General features: G+C 43.1%; 1 protein-coding gene across 4 annotated transcripts in view; it reads right to left on the bottom strand.

Annotated features, from left to right (window-relative positions):
* DOCK8 (dedicator of cytokinesis 8) overlaps window positions 1–16,950 on the bottom strand; it is a 268,625-nt gene that overhangs the window by 51,616 nt on the left and 200,059 nt on the right. For all 4 annotated transcript variants that reach the window (XR_012231574.1, XM_073572263.1, XM_073572264.1 and 1 more), the window contains 4 exons: window positions 9,371–9,520; window positions 4,082–4,195; window positions 2,604–2,756; window positions 2,199–2,338 (listed from right to left, as the gene is read on the bottom strand). Coding sequence is in view for 3 of the 4 variants with exons in the window: in XM_073572263.1 (XP_073428364.1) it covers window positions 2,199–2,338; window positions 2,604–2,756; window positions 4,082–4,195; window positions 9,371–9,520 (557 nt within the window). In the remaining variant the exon portion in view is untranslated. The remainder of the gene's footprint in view (window positions 1–2,198; window positions 2,339–2,603; window positions 2,757–4,081; window positions 4,196–9,370; window positions 9,521–16,950) is intronic.

Genomic DNA, 16,950 nt, shown 5'->3' with positions numbered 1-16,950 from the left:
TGCAGACTGTGTGTAAACGGAAAAAACAAAAGATGTGTCATGGATCAAAATCACCCATACAAGTCTATATGTGTGAGGTCCAATTTTTAACATTGCACGGGCAGGAGAAGAATTGCTTTGTTTTATTTTTATGCATATTAGAAAATCGCTGAGAGCAAAAACTGACTCACTGACCAAACACTTATGAAAATCCAAAACATTCATGGAAATCGAACCATTATATTTGTATGAGAAAAACAGGTAAATGAAGCCTTCATTAGAGTGTCATAAAATGTATAATACTGCTGTCTCATAAAACTGGAATTTTGGGTTTGATTTCAGCTACTTAGTGTGTGATCATTGTATACTTAGATTTTCCCCAGACTAAAAAAAAAAATGAGATTATGAGACCTAAGGATTGAACAAACCACATACAGTGGGGCAAAAAAGTATTTAGTCAGTCAGCAATAGTGCAAGTTCCACCACTTAAAAAGATGAGAGGCGTCTGTAATTTACATCATAGGTAGACCTCAACTATGGGAGACAAACGGAGAAAAAAAAATCCAGAAAATCACATTGTCTGTTTTTTTTTCATTTTATTTGCATATTATGGTGGAAAATAAGTATTTGGTCAGAAACAAAATTTCATCTCAATACTTTGTGATATATCCTTTGTTGGCAATGACAGAGGTCAAACGTTTTCTGTAAGTCTTTACAAGGTTGCCACACACTGTTGTTGGTATGTTGGCCCATTCCTCCATGCAGATCTCCTCTAGAGCAGTGATGTTTTTGGCTTTTCGCTTGGCAACACGGACTTTCAACTCCCTCCAAAGGTTTTCTACAGGGTTGAGATCTGGAGACTGGCTAGGCCACTCCAGGACCTTGAAATGCTTCTTACGAAGCCACTCCTTCGTTGCCCTGGCGGTGTGCTTTGGATCATTGTCATGTTGAAAGACCCAGCCACGTTTCATCATCAATGCCCTTGCTGATGGAAGGAGGTTTGCACTCAAAATCTCACGATACATGGCCCCATTCATTCTTTCATGTACCCGGATCAGTCGTCCTGGCCCCTTTGCAGAGAAAAAGCCCCAAAGCATGATGTTTCCACCACCATGCTTTACAGTAGGTATGGTGTTTGATGGATGCAACTCAGTATTCTTTTTCCTCCAAACACGACAAGTTGTGTTTCTACCAAACAGTTCCAGTTTGGTTTCATCAGACCATAGGACATTCTCCCAAAACTCCTCTGGATCATCCAAATGCTCTCTAGCAAACTTCAGACGGGCCCGGACATGTACAGGCTTAAGCAGTGGGACACGTCTGGCACTGCAGGATCTGAGTCCATGGTGGCGTAGTGTGTTACTTATGGTAGGCCTTGTTACATTGGTCCCAGCTCTCTGCAGTTCATTCACTAGGTCCCCCCGCGTGGTTCTGGGATTTTTGCTCACCGTTCTTGTGATCATTCTGACCCCACGGGGTGGGATTTTGCGTGGAGCACCAGATCGAGGGAGATTATCAGTGGTCTTGTATGTCTTCCATTTTCTAATTATTGCTCCCACAGTTGATTTTTTCACTCCAAGCTGGTTGGCTATTGCAGATTCAGTCTTCCCAGCCTGGTGCAGGGCTACAATTTTGTTTCTGGTGTCTCTTTTGACAGCTCTTTGGTCTTCACCATAGTGGAGTTTGGAGTCAGACTGTTTGAGGGTGTGCACAGGTGTCTTTTTATACTGATAACAAGTTTAAACAGGTGCCATTACTACAGGTAATGAGTGGAGGAAAGAGGAGACTCTTAAAGAAGAAGTTACAGGTCTGTGAGAGCCAGAAATCTTGATTGCTTGTTTCTGACCAAATACTTATTTTCCACCATAATATGCAAATAAAATGAAAAAAAAACAGACAGTGTGATTTTCTGGATTTTTTTTTCTCAGTTTGTCTCCCATAGTTGAGGTCTACCTATGATGTAAATTACAGACGCCTCTCATCTTTTTAAGTGGTGGAACTTGCACTATTGCTGACTGACTAAATACTTTTTTGCCCCACTGTACATTCTCCAACAGCAAAATAAAATAAAATTTCGTTCTACATCTCCACCTCATCAGGAAAAAAACTTCCATTTCTCTATAATCATATGTTAAAGATTGTGTGTCAGGATATTACGATCTGTTGACATCCTGTAATATGTAGTGATTGTGCTCTAAATGTCTACATGACCAACAAACCCTTCTGCTTCGGAGTCCAGTGCAGCATCCAGTTCTGTAAAGAGGAGTCCAGTTAAGAAATGTTTTTGTCGGAATTCTAGTGAGAGGTCAAACATGGCGGCTATTCTGTGGTCCTGGAAACTGGAGCAGGAACTGGAATTCTACACAGGGAAAATCATCAAATTAAGTCAAAATAATAAAGTAAAAAACATTACTACAATGGAACTTGTTAAAGGAGATTACAAAAATTTGAAAAATGTCTATTTATTATTTCTTAGTTATTATATAAAAAAAGAGTTTTAGCTTTTTTGTTATGTTGACAGTGAGCAAATGAAAAAAAATTTTTTTTTAATATATTTTAGATTTAAATATTACTGTTTTTCCTCAAAAGCTGAATGGAGGAGAAAACAGTTTTTTTTTTCATACCTCAGAAGAATTTGAGGGACAAGGAGAAGCCGGAGTAGATGATGAGACAAAGAACAGGTTCAGGCTGAGATAATTCTCATGACTGCAGAGAATCCTTAGGAATTCTAGTCTCATAGAGATAAGGGTTGGTAGAGAATTCAATTTACTTGACAACTGGAAAACAAGAGAATAGTTTTGATAGAAATAATTACAATATGCCAACTGTACAAATTACAGTAAGTACCATATACTACTAGGAAACTATTTTTTTATTTTTTTTGTATGTAGATATCTTAAAGTCGGCTTATTAGTCAATTCTGTCTTAAGATCGGAGGGGAGTCCAACACCCAGCACCCCCACTGATAAGCTGTTACTTGGTCTGGCGACCACTGAATATAAATGCTTTCAATGGAGCTGCTCCATTCAAAGTGTACTGCACAACAGTACCTATCGAAAGAATAGAAGCTGTTCTGCAGATACCAGCAGCAAAAACAGCTGATTGATGGGGGTGTCCCATGGATAGGTCATTAACATTTTGCGCTAAGAAAATCCCTTTAAGGGTATTTACACACGATGGTGAAAATTCATCAAAGCCATTTTGACGGTATTTTGACATAAATGGCTTTGAACAGTTGCAATATTTTGGAGCAACTCATGAGCATTTGGCATTGTCACACCAGTTTCTCCCAGCTAAATGTGCAGAGCTGAGGCATGGCGGGGCAAGAACTTATGACAAGCTGTGGCATTCCTTATGGCAGAAATATTACTCTAGTTAGGGAATGGGGCAAGAGTCCTTCACATGGAGCACAGAGGCGTACGACACTCGTCAGATGCTCCAGATTCATGAAGAAACGTGCACCTCTTCATGTAACAGGAGCATCTGACTCCACCACACACCCTCATTAAGATCAGTGAGAAAAGCATTGGTCTTGATCAACTGGGCCAACATCTTTTTAGGTAGATTCTGAGTGAAAAAGCTCTTAAAAGATGCTAAAAAGAATGAACATTTGCATTACAATATGAAAACGACTTTCTATGCTTATATTCAGTTGTTTTGAGCTTCTTTTAACTGCTTCAGGCACTGAAAGCCGCAAAATGGCTAAAAAGGGACTTCACCAAAAAAAAGGGCTCTCTAATTCATACATATATATATATATATATATATATATATATATATATATAGATAGATAAATAGACACAGCAGAAAAAAAAGACAGCGACAGCAAAACTGCTGCAAAAACGACCATGAATATGCCAAAGAGGACGCTTCAGGAAAAATAAAACCGGCGTCTTCTGCCTCAAACAGTGTCTAAAAGACGCAGTGTGCACATACCCTAAGAAAGACATAATGACCTAATAAATAGCTGAGGAACAAGGGAAACCAGCTAGAGATGACATTACGGATTACACTCAGCAGTGCGGAGCTGTGTATACACGTCTTATTCCAGAATATGATGTTTCTTGACCGGCACAAGGATAAAAAGTTCTCGTTTTTGTACCTGATTGCAGTAAAGCTTGATGAGATTGAAAACAAAGCCACGATCCATTAGGGAGAGTAGATCATACAAAAAGAACGCCAGGCTTATGTTCATTTTCTCTGCATGCTCCGCTTCCTGAAATTATAGACAAATCACACTTAGGTATTAAGTAGGAGCGGGTTACATTTCGGTTTATTTTATGCATATTTGAACCCCTTCAGGTCAAAGCTATTTATGCATTGAGGACAAATCGTTTTTTGTTGTTTTGTTTAACTTCCTCACTACTAAAGGTATGTGCACACGACCAGGAATGGCTCAGTATTTGTTCAGGATTTGACGCAAGTGAAATCTGCACCAATTCTGCATCTGAGGTCACTGACAGGTCACCTGCGTTTTTTACATGCATTTTTGATGCGTTTTTTCATTGCATGCGTTTTTTTATCACTTGAATTAAAGCTAATTGAAAGTTGACTTCTGGTAAGGAAAAAAAGTAATTTCCTGTTTGCAGATATATTGGGGTATGTTCTCACAGTCAGTAAACGCTGCGGGTTGGATGCTGCGTACATCCACAACATCCAACCTGCAGCATCCAGCTGTTACAGCACAGAGGATGGGATTTCAAGAAATCCCATGCCCACTATTGCTGCGCCAATGCCCGCGGCTTACCTGCAGAGATGGACTTGCGCAGTGTCTTTCCAGACTGCAGCATGTCTATTTATGTAGTGGAGACGCTCCGTCTCCGTGGCGTAAATCACCTATAGACTTTTATTAGATGTGGAAAAAACGCATTACCTTCCAAACCACATTCATATTACCGCATATACTCATGTATAAGCTGAGATTTCAGCACTTTTTGTGTGCTGAAAACGCCCCCCCCCCCCCCCTTTCCTCGGCTTATACACGAGTCATTGTACCAGAAAGCCGTGGGGGAGGGGGAGCGGTGGGTCACAGAGGCAGGAACTGGCAGCTGTGCCTAAAGGGTACTTCACACATGGAGAGATCGTTAGCGAGATCGCTGAAACATCACAGGTTTTGTGACGCAACAGTGACCTCGCCAGCGATCTCGCTACGTGTGAAACATAGCGGCCCCCCGCTGCGATATCGCTAATCGTGCTCGAATGTCCTAGGCCATTTTTTGATCGTTGGTGTCCCGCTGGCCAGCATGCATCACTGTGTTTGACGCCATAACAATGACGAGCGACCTCGTTGGCAACTCAGAACTCAGGGACGCAGGCGTGATTTTGCTTTGTCTTTTCAACGCCCCCTCAGCTCCGATTGGTGGTCTCAAATTAGGACCTTTGTAGCGTTTCCTTTTATAGGTCAGCTATCAATTATATGCAATCATAACATTTAACATGTACAGTTATAATAATATCGTGTCCCCGTGTCAGTGACTGTGGGTCCACGAATAAATAGCGCTCTAGCAACTCAGACAGGGACGCTGAAGCAAACTGCGTAGTGATAGCGCAGTAGTGGCCACCAATCGGAGCAGAGGGGCGTGGAAAAGGCAACACTGAAGCACGCCTATCGAGGTCTGAGTTGTCAGAATAGCTGCTGTGTGATAAGGTCCCAACGACATCCGAGGTCATTATACAGATCGCCGTATCGTTGCTGCGTCGTTGAGTAGATCTGCCTGTTTGACAGCTTACTAGCGACCATGTAGCAACGTACCAGCGATCCTTACCAGGTCGTATCATTGTCGGGATCGCTGGAGCGTCGCTATGTGTAACGGGACCCTAAAGCCTGTGCCGCTGCTGTAATAGCGCACAGTGCCAACCGCAGCCACTGGCTTCCAGCACACATCATACTCACCTACCTGCACGCCCTGGGTGCTGACACTAACGAGATGCAGTGCCAGCACCCAGGGCATCCAGGTAGGTGAAGGAGAGTAGGAAGTTTTTTTTTTTTTTTTATTTAAAAAAGGAAACATGCAAACAGGAATAGGGGCTAAGGAGCCATGCATACAGGAGACGGAATGGGGCAGGCATGCATACAATGACAGAGAAGGGGAGGCATGCATACAATGACAGGGACGGGGGAGGCATGCATACAATGACTGTGATGGTTACATGTGACTGGACATACCGCCTCCAGCAGGGCGAATTTCTCTGATACACGTGACCCTGGATACACCGCCTTCAGTAGGGCGAATTTAAATAATATAACATGCAGCTGGATACACTGCCTCCAGCAGGCGAATTTCAGTATTACACGTGTATCTGGATACACCGCCTCCAGCAGGGTGAACTTAAATAATAAAGGGAAACACCAGGGAAACCAATACAATGGAGGGCCTTGCGATAGGGAACGGGGACGTGGAGACCTCCTGCACTCCCCTGAGACAGTGTCTCTACACTCCTGACAGACCCTATGCAGGTTCCGCACCTGGTGCCGAGCAGGATACCTAAAAACCCTAGCTCGCCCTGCACCTAACCCTTTCTAGGGAAATGGACGGTGCAGAAACTAATCCCACCACTGCACTGAAACACACAAAAGGAAAGGTACAAACAGGGATAACACCACTTAGTTTGCTCTGTTGCTATTGCTCCCAGCAACAGAGTCCAGCACCAGAATGCAGCTTTCCTCCTGAAAACCTGCTACTTTACCAAGCTTTGTCAGAGCTGCAAGGAACTCCTCTGTGGCTCCTTCCACACCAGGACTCTGACTGAGCTGCAAGGAACTCTCTCTAGCTCCTTCCTTCACCAAGGATGGTTGGAAATGACCAATATCACCAACAGTGATTGCAACACCTGACACTCTTTTATAGGTCAGAGCCAGAGCAATCACACCTCCTTTATAATCATGTGCACTAAACTAAAGTAACCAGAGTGCAATGACCCTAACGGCCACCGGGGGCAAAACTAGAACTGAAACCACCACAGTGCAATGACCCTAATGGCCACCGGGGGCAAAACTAGAACTGAAACCACCACAGTGCAATGACCCTAATGGCCACCGGGGGGGCAAAACTAACTTTAAGCACACATCTTAAGGAAAAAAAAGGTTACTTGTGCATTTATCTGTCATAATCAAACGTGGCTCATGACAATGACAAGGACGAGGGAGGCATGCATACCAGGACAGGGACGAGGGAAACGTGCATACAAGGACAAGGATGAGGGGACAATGCATACCCAGCTTATACTCGAGTCTATAAGCTTACTTTGTTTTCCGTGGCAAAAGTAGGTGCCTTGGCTTATCCTCGAGCATATACGGTAAGTGCGGGAATGCAGCTTACTACGCATGTATACTAATTTACATAATGGTGAATCTTGTGACACAGCTGGAAGTACATGCCACAGGAAGTGGAGGAAAGAACAGAGAGGTCTCCTCCTTTTTAATAAGGTCCCCCTATATTTGTTAACCAGCCAGAGTAAAGCAGACTACTGTGACTGGTATTTCAGGCTGGTAAGGATCCAATATCCATAAACCTTACCAGCCTGATAATACCAGGCCACAGCAGTCTGCTTACCTTGGATGGATAGCAAAAATAGTGGGATCCCCACCAAAAAAAGAGCGTGAGGTCCCCCTATTTTTGTTAACCAGCCAAGGAAAAAGTACACAGCTGCGGCCTGGTATTTTCAGGCTGGCGAGACCCATGGATTTTGGCCCTCACCAGCCTAAAAATAGCAGCCCACAGCTGCCCCACAATTGGCACATCCAAAGATGCACCAATTTTGGCACTTTACCTGGTTCTTCCCACTTGCCCATTAGCGGTGGCAAGTGGGGTAATATTTGAGGGGTTGATGTCACCTTTGTATTGTCAGGTGACATCAAGCCCACGGCTTAGTAATGGAGAAGCGTCTATAAGAAACCTATCCATTACTAATCCTAGTTACATGGTAAATAAAGACACAGACAGAGTAAAGTCCTTTAATTGAAATAATGACACAGATCCCTTTAATAGATCTCAATTAAACCATACTTACTACATCGCCTATTCCACTAACGCCCTCGTTCTTCTGGAAGAGAATTAAAATAAAAAAGCAACAATATCCTTACCTGTCCGCCGAGAAGATATACTGTACATACTGTCACATGATGAGTCCAGCTTTGCGACATCTGGATCCCTTTGGCTGAACGGTGGCATTATGCACAGGGGTTCTGTTTCTCATTGCCAGGTATGCATACAGCACTTTGCTGACAGTTTATTATGTTTACATCATGATTGGTTGCACTTTAGTGGGCTTATGTAAAATAATCTGTGTAATTGTAATACGATTGTGTGGGACTTTCTTTCCCTTATACATCTCCATTCTGGACCTCTCCTATGACACATGTCACTAATTTTTTTATAGGGGCTATATCTAACCAGCAGTTTTATACATTTTTATATACCCCCTTTGTTAGGAGTTGTTCTTTATGCACAGTATTTTGTACTCCTGTCATGCTTTTTTATTGTGTGGCCTACTAGTATATTGTGCACATTGCACATATGTAATTATGTATTCATAGCTCACGTGTTGTTAACATGATTGAGGTGCGTAAGGCGCTGTGACACCTGTTTGTTTCTTCTCCTGTTTCATTATTAAAATTCTTTTGTATAAATAAATGTATTTAATCTATTTCATTTATGCGCGCCTATTTCTTCCATTTTGTTTGGATTGTCTGTCATATAGGAAGGGCGATTAACCTAGACCTTTTTTGCTTTGGGTTTATTATTAGAAAAATGGTTGCAATTCCAAAATGTTTCAGATATTTTTTTTTCAGCCCCTTTAATTAAACATGAGGTTATGTGCATACGTATGCAGAAAATTTCTGCATGAAAACCGGACTACTTCCCAGAAAACGTGAGTTTTTGCAGCGATATTTTCCAGAGCGTCCACAGACGCATAGAAAGTAGCCAGAAATGCGGAATTTACCGCAAAATTAATGAGCATGCTGCATTTTTTACCGCAAAGCGTTTTTTTCGCGGTAAAAAATGCATCAATATGCACAAAAAGTGCAAAATGCATTAAAATGAATGGGAGGCTTCTTTTAGGCGTTTTTTTTAGCGGATTTTGTGGTAAATCCACGGGAAAAATGCGAAAAAAAACGCTGTGTGTGAACACAGCCTGAAAGTCTCCACTTTAATTGCATCTCAGTTGTTTCATGTAAATAAAAAATAGTGGCATGTAGAGCTGAAATCAAGAAGATTCAATCACTGTCCAAATATTTCTGGACCTAACTGTATGTATGCACATGTCATGGAGCAATAGGGTGTTACAGCTATGGATTACATGCTTTGCTAGTTTTACAATTCCGGTTAAGTATTAAATAAATGGTAATGAGATAAAGAGAAAATCCCATGTCGCGAAGGCCTTTACCTACCTTTACTGGCTTGCTTAGAAGCGCTCCTATTTCAGATGTCACCACATTAACAATAGTACTTATGTCATCTTTAAAACGGTTGGAGAAGCGACTTCTTCTTGATACCTCCTGCTTGTCCACGAGGTGAACATACTGAGCCATGCTTTTCACCTGAAACCAACAAGGTGCAATGGATTCTGAGCTTCTTTTTAAGGTTTTTCTGTAGTATTAGCATAATAAATGTCCTACATCTGCTGTTTGGGACTGTAGAGAATTGTAATCATAGTCAATTACTCTATGTTTTAAATAAATTCAAGGTGTTTTCTGAGTAAAAATAAAAAATCTCAAGGGGCTTGGAACCGCACAAAATAACAAAGTGATGCTCACCTACAGACTCCGATCTAGATGCAGCGCAGGCCGCTTTATGGTGCACGGGCACAAGAAGAAGGATTGTCATCGTTCCACCAGCAGCAGTATTGCTGCAGCCTAAGGCTGACTTCAGAAGCGTGTTAGCAGAAAAATATTTGATGATGCACTGCTCAAGTCTCCTGACCACTGCAGCCAATCACAGTCTGTTGCTGGTGGGGAAGTGACATCTCCTCTCCTTTGTCAGCACAGACCATGAAGCGATCTACACTTGATCTAGTTGCGTGCCAGCAGGCAAGTATGACTAAGGTTAGGTGCACGCTTCGACTGTACAGCCAGCCTACAATATATGTTGGGAGTTTTTCATGATGTATCCTGCTTTATCGCCACAGACGTCCGTTCTCTTGGCCTCCGTCTGACCAATATACCACTTTTTAAACTGTATAGGAGGGCACAGCAGCCTGCGGGGCAACTGCAAACAAATGTATACTCAATGGCACCCGTTTATTTACAATGGGTCCTTACAGTAGACTAGCTGAAGAGCCCGGTGTTGCCTGGGCATAGTAACCAAATGTGGTTAGTTATAACAAATTACAATGATTATATTGCACATAAAAACATTTCACATCATATATTCAACACTACAGATTTGCAACACAAATTAACTAAACGATTACCCAAGTATTGATAGTATTTTATTTTCAACTCATTCAAGAGCCTTTTGATAAACAACATTTTTGGTTTTTCCTTTCGGTACAAAGATGAACAGATTTTTGGCAGTTCCAACTCTTGAACAGATCACGTAAAGTTGACCATGAGAAAAGCATGGAGACTGGAAATTGATCCCTACTACTTTCAAGGACTGTCACTGAGCATTGTTAATGGACATTGCAAATAGCAGTTGAACTGGAAACTGGAGGCGTTTCAAATAAAAAAACAAATCAGATGGAATGAGTGGAATTCTTGGAATGGAAATGTCCTCTCCTTTGGCACATCCTGCTTCTGAGCTGTGTATCTAACCCGATCCTGTGTGATAATGTCTGCTGAGCTGTGTACCTAATCCTCTCCTGTGTGATACTTTCTGCTGAGCTGTGAATCTAATCCTATCGTGTGTTACTGACTGCTCAGTCGTATGTCTAATCCTATCCTGTGTGATACTGACTGCTGAGCAGTGTATCTAATACTATCCTGTGTGTTACCATCTGCTGAGCCGTTTATCTAACCCTATCCTGTGTGATACTGACTGCTGAGCCGTGTATCTAATCCTATCATGTGTGTTACTGATTGCTCAGCCATATATCTAATCCTATCCTGTGTGATACTGACTGCTGAGCCGTGTATCTAATCCTATCCTGTGTGATACTGATTGCTGAGCCGTGTATCTAATCCTATTCTGTGTGATACTGTCTGCTGAGCCGTGTATCTAATCCTATTCTGTGTGATACTGTCTGCTGAGCCGTGTATCTAATACTATTCTGTGTGATACTGTGTGCTGAGCTGTGTATTTAATACTATCCTGTGTGATACTGTCTGCTGAGCTGTGTATCTAATCCTATCCTGTGTGATACTGACTGTTGAGCTGTGTATCTAATCCTATCCTGTGTGGTACTGACTGCTGAGCTGTGTATCTAATCCTATCCTGTGTGATACTGACTGCTGAGCTGTGTATCTAATCCTATCCTGTTGTGATACTGACTGCTGAGCTGTGTATCTAATCCTATCCTGTGTGATACTGACTGCTGAGCCATGTGTCTAAAGGGGGTTTTACACTAAGCGATATCGCTAGCAATATCGCTAAAACGTCACTGGTTTTGTGACGTTATAGCGATATTGCTAGCGATATCGCTATGTGTGATACTTACCAACGACCGGCTCCCCCGCTGTCCATCGCTGATCGCGCGAGAATGTCCGGCTCCATTTCTCGTCGGGCGCTTCCTGCTGAGACTTCCTGCTGTGACGACGAGCGACGCTGGAGGCGGGCGGGAGGACGTCAGGATCGCTGTGTGTGAATGGTAAGTATCGTGCGCTGCGTCGCTGCTGCATCGCTGTGAGATCTTTCTGTATGAAAGCTCACTAGCGATCATTTAGCGATGCACCAGCGATCCTGACCGGGTCGGATCGCTGGTTGGATCGCTGGTGCATCGCTAAATGTAAAAGGGCCTTTATCCTCTCCTGTGTGATACTGACTGCTGAGCTGTGTGAGCTGTGTATCTAATCCTATCCTGTGTGATACTGACTGCTGAGCTGTGTATCTAATCCTATCCTGTGTGATACTGACTGCTGAGCCATGTGTCTAATCCTCTCCTGTGTGATACTTACTGCTGAGCTGTGTATCTAATTCTATCCTGTGTGAAACTGACTGCTGAGCCGTATATCTAATCCTATCCTGTGTGATACTGGGCTTCCCCTGCAGTCTGTGTCAGAGTGTGGTCTGTGTTGGCACGGTAATAAATTGTGTTATTTCCAGCTTTACAGAAGGATGATAACACCATAGAAATGATAAGAATAATAGGCCTCCGTTACCACAACTGTCTAAAAAGGAAACTGTTGCTGATAGCAACCAATCACAGCTCATTTTTCATCTTTTAAACAGCTCTGGGACAGCGTGGCGAGTTTTGAGTGGCGACTTTTGTGTTTCGACATTTATGTGGCGAGGTTGGTGTATGTGTGGTGAAATGTGTGCTGAGGGTGGTATATGTGTTGAAGCATGTGGTAGTGTGTGGCGCATTTTGTGTGTATGTGTTCATATCCCCGTGTGTGGTGAGTATCCCATGTCAGGGCCCCACCTTAGCAACTGTACGGTATATACTGTATGGTGCCATCACTCTCATTCTTTAAGTCCCCCTTGTTCACATCTGGCAGCTGTCAATTTGCCTCCAACACTTTTCCTTTCACTTTTCCCCCCATTAGGTAGATAGGGGCAAAATTGTTTGGTGAATTGGAACGCCCGGGGTTAAAATTTCGCCTCACAACATAGCCTATGACACTCTCGGGGTCCAAACGTGTGACTGTGCCAAATTTTATGGCTGTAGCTGCGACGGTACGGATGCCAATCCCGGACATACATACATACACACACACACATTGAGCTTTATACAGTATATTAGACTAGCTGAAGAGCCCGGCGTTACCTGGGCATAGTAACCAACTGTGGTTAGTTATAACAAATTATAATGATTATATTGCACACAAAAACTGTGCATCTAATCCTATCCTGTGTGATACTGACTGCTGAGCTGCGTATCTAATCCTATCCTGTGTGATACTGTCTGCTGAGCTGTGTATCTAATCCTATCCTGTGTGATACTGACTGCTGAGCCATGTGTCTAATCCTCTCCTGTGTGATACTGACTGCTGAGCTGTGTATCTAATCCTCTCCTGTGTGATACTGACTGCTGAGCTGTGTATCTAAAGGGCCTCTCACACTAAGCGATATCTCTAGCAATATCGCTATAACTTGTGACGTTATAGCGATATTGCTATGTCTGATACTTACCTACGACCCGCTCCCCCGCTGCTTATCGCTGATCGCGCGAGAACAGGCTGGACTGTTTCTCGTCGTCAGCTTCCTGCGGCGCTTCCTGTGGAGAGACGAGCGTGGAGCCGGGCGGGAGGACGCAGGATCGCCTAGTGACAGGTAAGTAGCGACCCCCATCCCCAGCGATGTCGCTGGTGAGATCTGCCTGTGTGGCAATTCACTAGCGACCACTTAGCGATGTACCAGCGATCCTGACCGCGTCATATCGCTGGTCGGGATCGCTGGTGCATCGCTAAGTGTGACAGTACCTTTATCCTATCCTGTGTGATACTGACTGCTGAGCCGTGTATCTAATCCTATCCTGTGTGATACTGACTGCTGAGCTGTGTATCTAATCCTCTCCTGTGTGATACTGACTGCTGAGCTGTGTATCTAATCCTATCATGTGTGATACTGACTGCTGAGCTATGTATCTAATCCTATCCTGTGTGATACTGGGCTCCCCCTGCAGTCTGTGTCAGAGGGTGGTCTGTGTTGGCACGGTAATAAATTGTGTTATTTCCAGCTTTACAGAAGGACGATAAAACCATAGAAATGATAAGAATAATAGGCCTCAGTTACCACAACTGTCTACAGTCATGGCCAAAAGTTTTGAGAATGACACAAATATTATATTTTCACATGATCTGCTGGCCTCTGGTTTTTATGTGTGTTTGTCAGATGTTTTTATCACATACAGAAATATAATTGCAATCATATTATGAGTAGCAAAAGGTTATATTGACAGTTAGAATGAGTTAATGCAGCAAGTCAATATTTGCAGTGTTGACCCTTCTTCAGGACCTCAGCAATTCTCCCTGGCATGCTCTCAATCAACTTCTGGAGCAAATCCTGACTGATAGCAGTCCATTCTTGCAAAATCAATGCTTTTATTTTGTCTGAATTTGAAGGTTTTTGTTTGTCCACCCGTCTCTTGATGATTGACCACAAGTTCTCAATGGGATTAAGATCTGGGGAGTTTCCAGGCCATGGTCCCAAAATCTCTATGTTTTGTTCCCTGAGCCATTTAGTTATCACCCTTGCTTTATGGCAAGGTGCTCCATCATGTTGAAAAAGGCATTGTTGATCGCCAAACTGCTCTTGGACGGTTTGGAGAAGTTGCTCTTGGAGGACATTCTGGTACCATTCTTTATTCATGGCTGTGTTTTTAGGGAAGACTGAGAGAGAGCCCATTCCCTTGGCTGAGAAGCAACCCCACACATGAATGGTTTCAGGATGCTTGACAGTTGGCATGAGACAAGACTGGTGGTAGCGCTCACCTGGTCTTCTCCGAATAAGCCGTTTTCCAGATGTCCCAAACAATCGAAAAGGGGATTCATCAGAGAAAATGACTTTACCCCAGTCCTCAGCAGTCCACTCCCTGCACCTCTTGCAGAATATCAGTCTGTCCATGATGTTTTTCCTGGAGAGAAGTGGCTTCTTTGCTGCCCTCCTTGAGACCAGGCCTTGCTCCAAGAGTCTCCGCCTCACAGTGCGTGCAGATGCACTCACACCTGCCTGCTGCCATTCCTGAGCAAGCTCTGCACTGCTGGTGGCTGATCCCGCAGCTGAAACACTTTTAAGAGACGGTCCTGGCGCTTGCTGGTCTTTTTGGGTGCCCTGGAGCCTTTTTGGCAACAAGGGAACCTCTCTCCTTGAAGTTCTTGATGATGCGATAGATTGTTGACTGAGGTGCAATCTTTCTAGCTGCGATACTCTTCCCTGTTAGGCCATTTTTGTGCAGTGCAATGATGACTGCACGTGTTTCTTTAGAGATAACCATGGTTAACAGAAAAGAAACAATGATGCCAAGCACCAGCCTCCTTTTAAAGTGTCCAGTGGTGTCATTCTTACTTAATCATGACAGATTGATCTCCAGCCCTGTCCTCATCAACACCCACACCTGTGTTAATGGAGCAATCACTGAAACGATGTTAGCTGGTCCTTTTAAGGCAGGGCTGCAATGATGTTGAAATGTGTTTTGGGGGATAAAGTTCATTTTCTAGGCAAATATTGACTTTGCAAGTAATTGCTGTTAAGCTGATCACTCTTTATAACATTCTGGAGTATATGCAAATTGCCATTAGAAAAAATGAAGCAGTAGACTTGACTTTTATGTTTCGACTTTTATGTGGCGAGGTTGGTGTATGTGTGGTAAAATGTGAGCTGAGGGTGGTATACAGTCATGGCCAAAAGTATTGACACCCCTGCAATTCTGTCAGATAATACTCAGTTTCTTCCTGAAAATGATTGCAAACACAAATTCTTTGGTATTATTATCTTCATTTAATATGTCTTAAATGAAAAAACACAAAAAGAATTGTCCTAAAGCCAAATTGGATATAATTCCACACCAAACATAAAAAAGAAGGTGGACAAAAGTATTGGCACTGTGCGAAAAATCATGTGATGCTTCTCTAATTTGTGTAATTAACAGCACCTGTAACTTACCTGTGGCACCTAACAGGTGTTGGCAATAACTAAATCACACTTGCAGCCAGTTGACATGGATTAAAGTTGACTCAACCTCTGTCCTGTGTCCTTGTGTGTACCACATTGAGCATGGAGAAAAGAAAGAAGACCAAAGAACTGTCTGAGGACTTGAGAAACCAAATTGTGAGGAAGCATGAGCAATCTCAAGGCTACAAGTCCATCTCCAAAGACCTGAATGTTCCTGTGTCTACCGTGCGCAGTGTCATCAAGAAGTTTAAAGACCATGGCACTGTGGCTAACCTCCCTAGATGTGGCCGGAAAATAAAAATTGACAAGAGATTTCAACGCAAGATTGTGCGGATGTTGGATAAAGAACCTCCACTAACATCCAAACAAGTTCAAGCTGCCCTGCAGTCCGAGGGTACAACGGTGTCAACCCGTACTATCTGTCGGCATCTGAATGAAAAGGGAATGTATGGTAGGAGACCCAGGAAGACTCCACTTCTTACCCCGAGACAAAAAAAAGCCAGGCTGGAGTTTGCCAAAACTTACCTGAAAAAGCCTAAAACATTTTGGAAGAATGTTCTTTGGTCAGATGAGACAAAAGTAGAGCTTTTAGGGCAAAAGCATCAACATAGAGTTTACAGGAGAAAAAAGAGGCATTCAAAGAAAAGTACACGGTCCCTACAGTCAAACATGGCAGAGGTTCCCTGATGTTTTGGGGTTGCTTTGCTGCCTCTGGCACTGGACTGCTTGACCGTGTGCATGGCATTATGAAGTCAGAAGACTACCAACAAATTTTGCAGCATAATTTAGGGCCCAGTGTGAGAAAACTGGGTCTACCTCAGAGGTCATGGGTCTTCCAGCAGGACAATAACCCAAAACACACTTCAAAAAGCACTAGAAAATGGTTTGAGAGAAAGCACTGGAGACTTCTAAGGTGGCCAGCAATGAGTCCAGACCTGAATCCCATAGAACACCTGTGGAGAGATCTAAAAATGGCAGTTTGGAGAAGGCACCCTTCAAATATCAGGGACCTGGAGTAGTTTGCCAAAGAAGAATGGTCTAAAATTCCAGCAGAGCATTGTAAGAAACTCATTGATGGTTACCGGAAGCGGTTGGTCGCAGTTATTTTGGCTAAAGGTTGTGCAACCAAGTATTAGGCTGAGGGTGCCAATACTTTTGTCCGGCCCATTTTTGGAGTTTTGTGTGAAATGATCAATGTTTTGCTTTTTGCTTCATTCTCTTTTGTGTTTTTTCATTTAAGACAAATTAAATGAAGATA

Source organism: Dendrobates tinctorius, unplaced genomic scaffold, assembly GCF_039654945.1.
Source record: "Dendrobates tinctorius isolate UK_male_01 unplaced genomic scaffold, ASM3965494v1 ptg000031l, whole genome shotgun sequence".
Taxonomy (NCBI): Eukaryota; Metazoa; Chordata; class Amphibia; order Anura; family Dendrobatidae; genus Dendrobates; species Dendrobates tinctorius.
The sequence above is the reverse complement of the archived record's forward strand: the minus strand, read 5'-3'. Positions and strand labels throughout refer to the sequence as shown.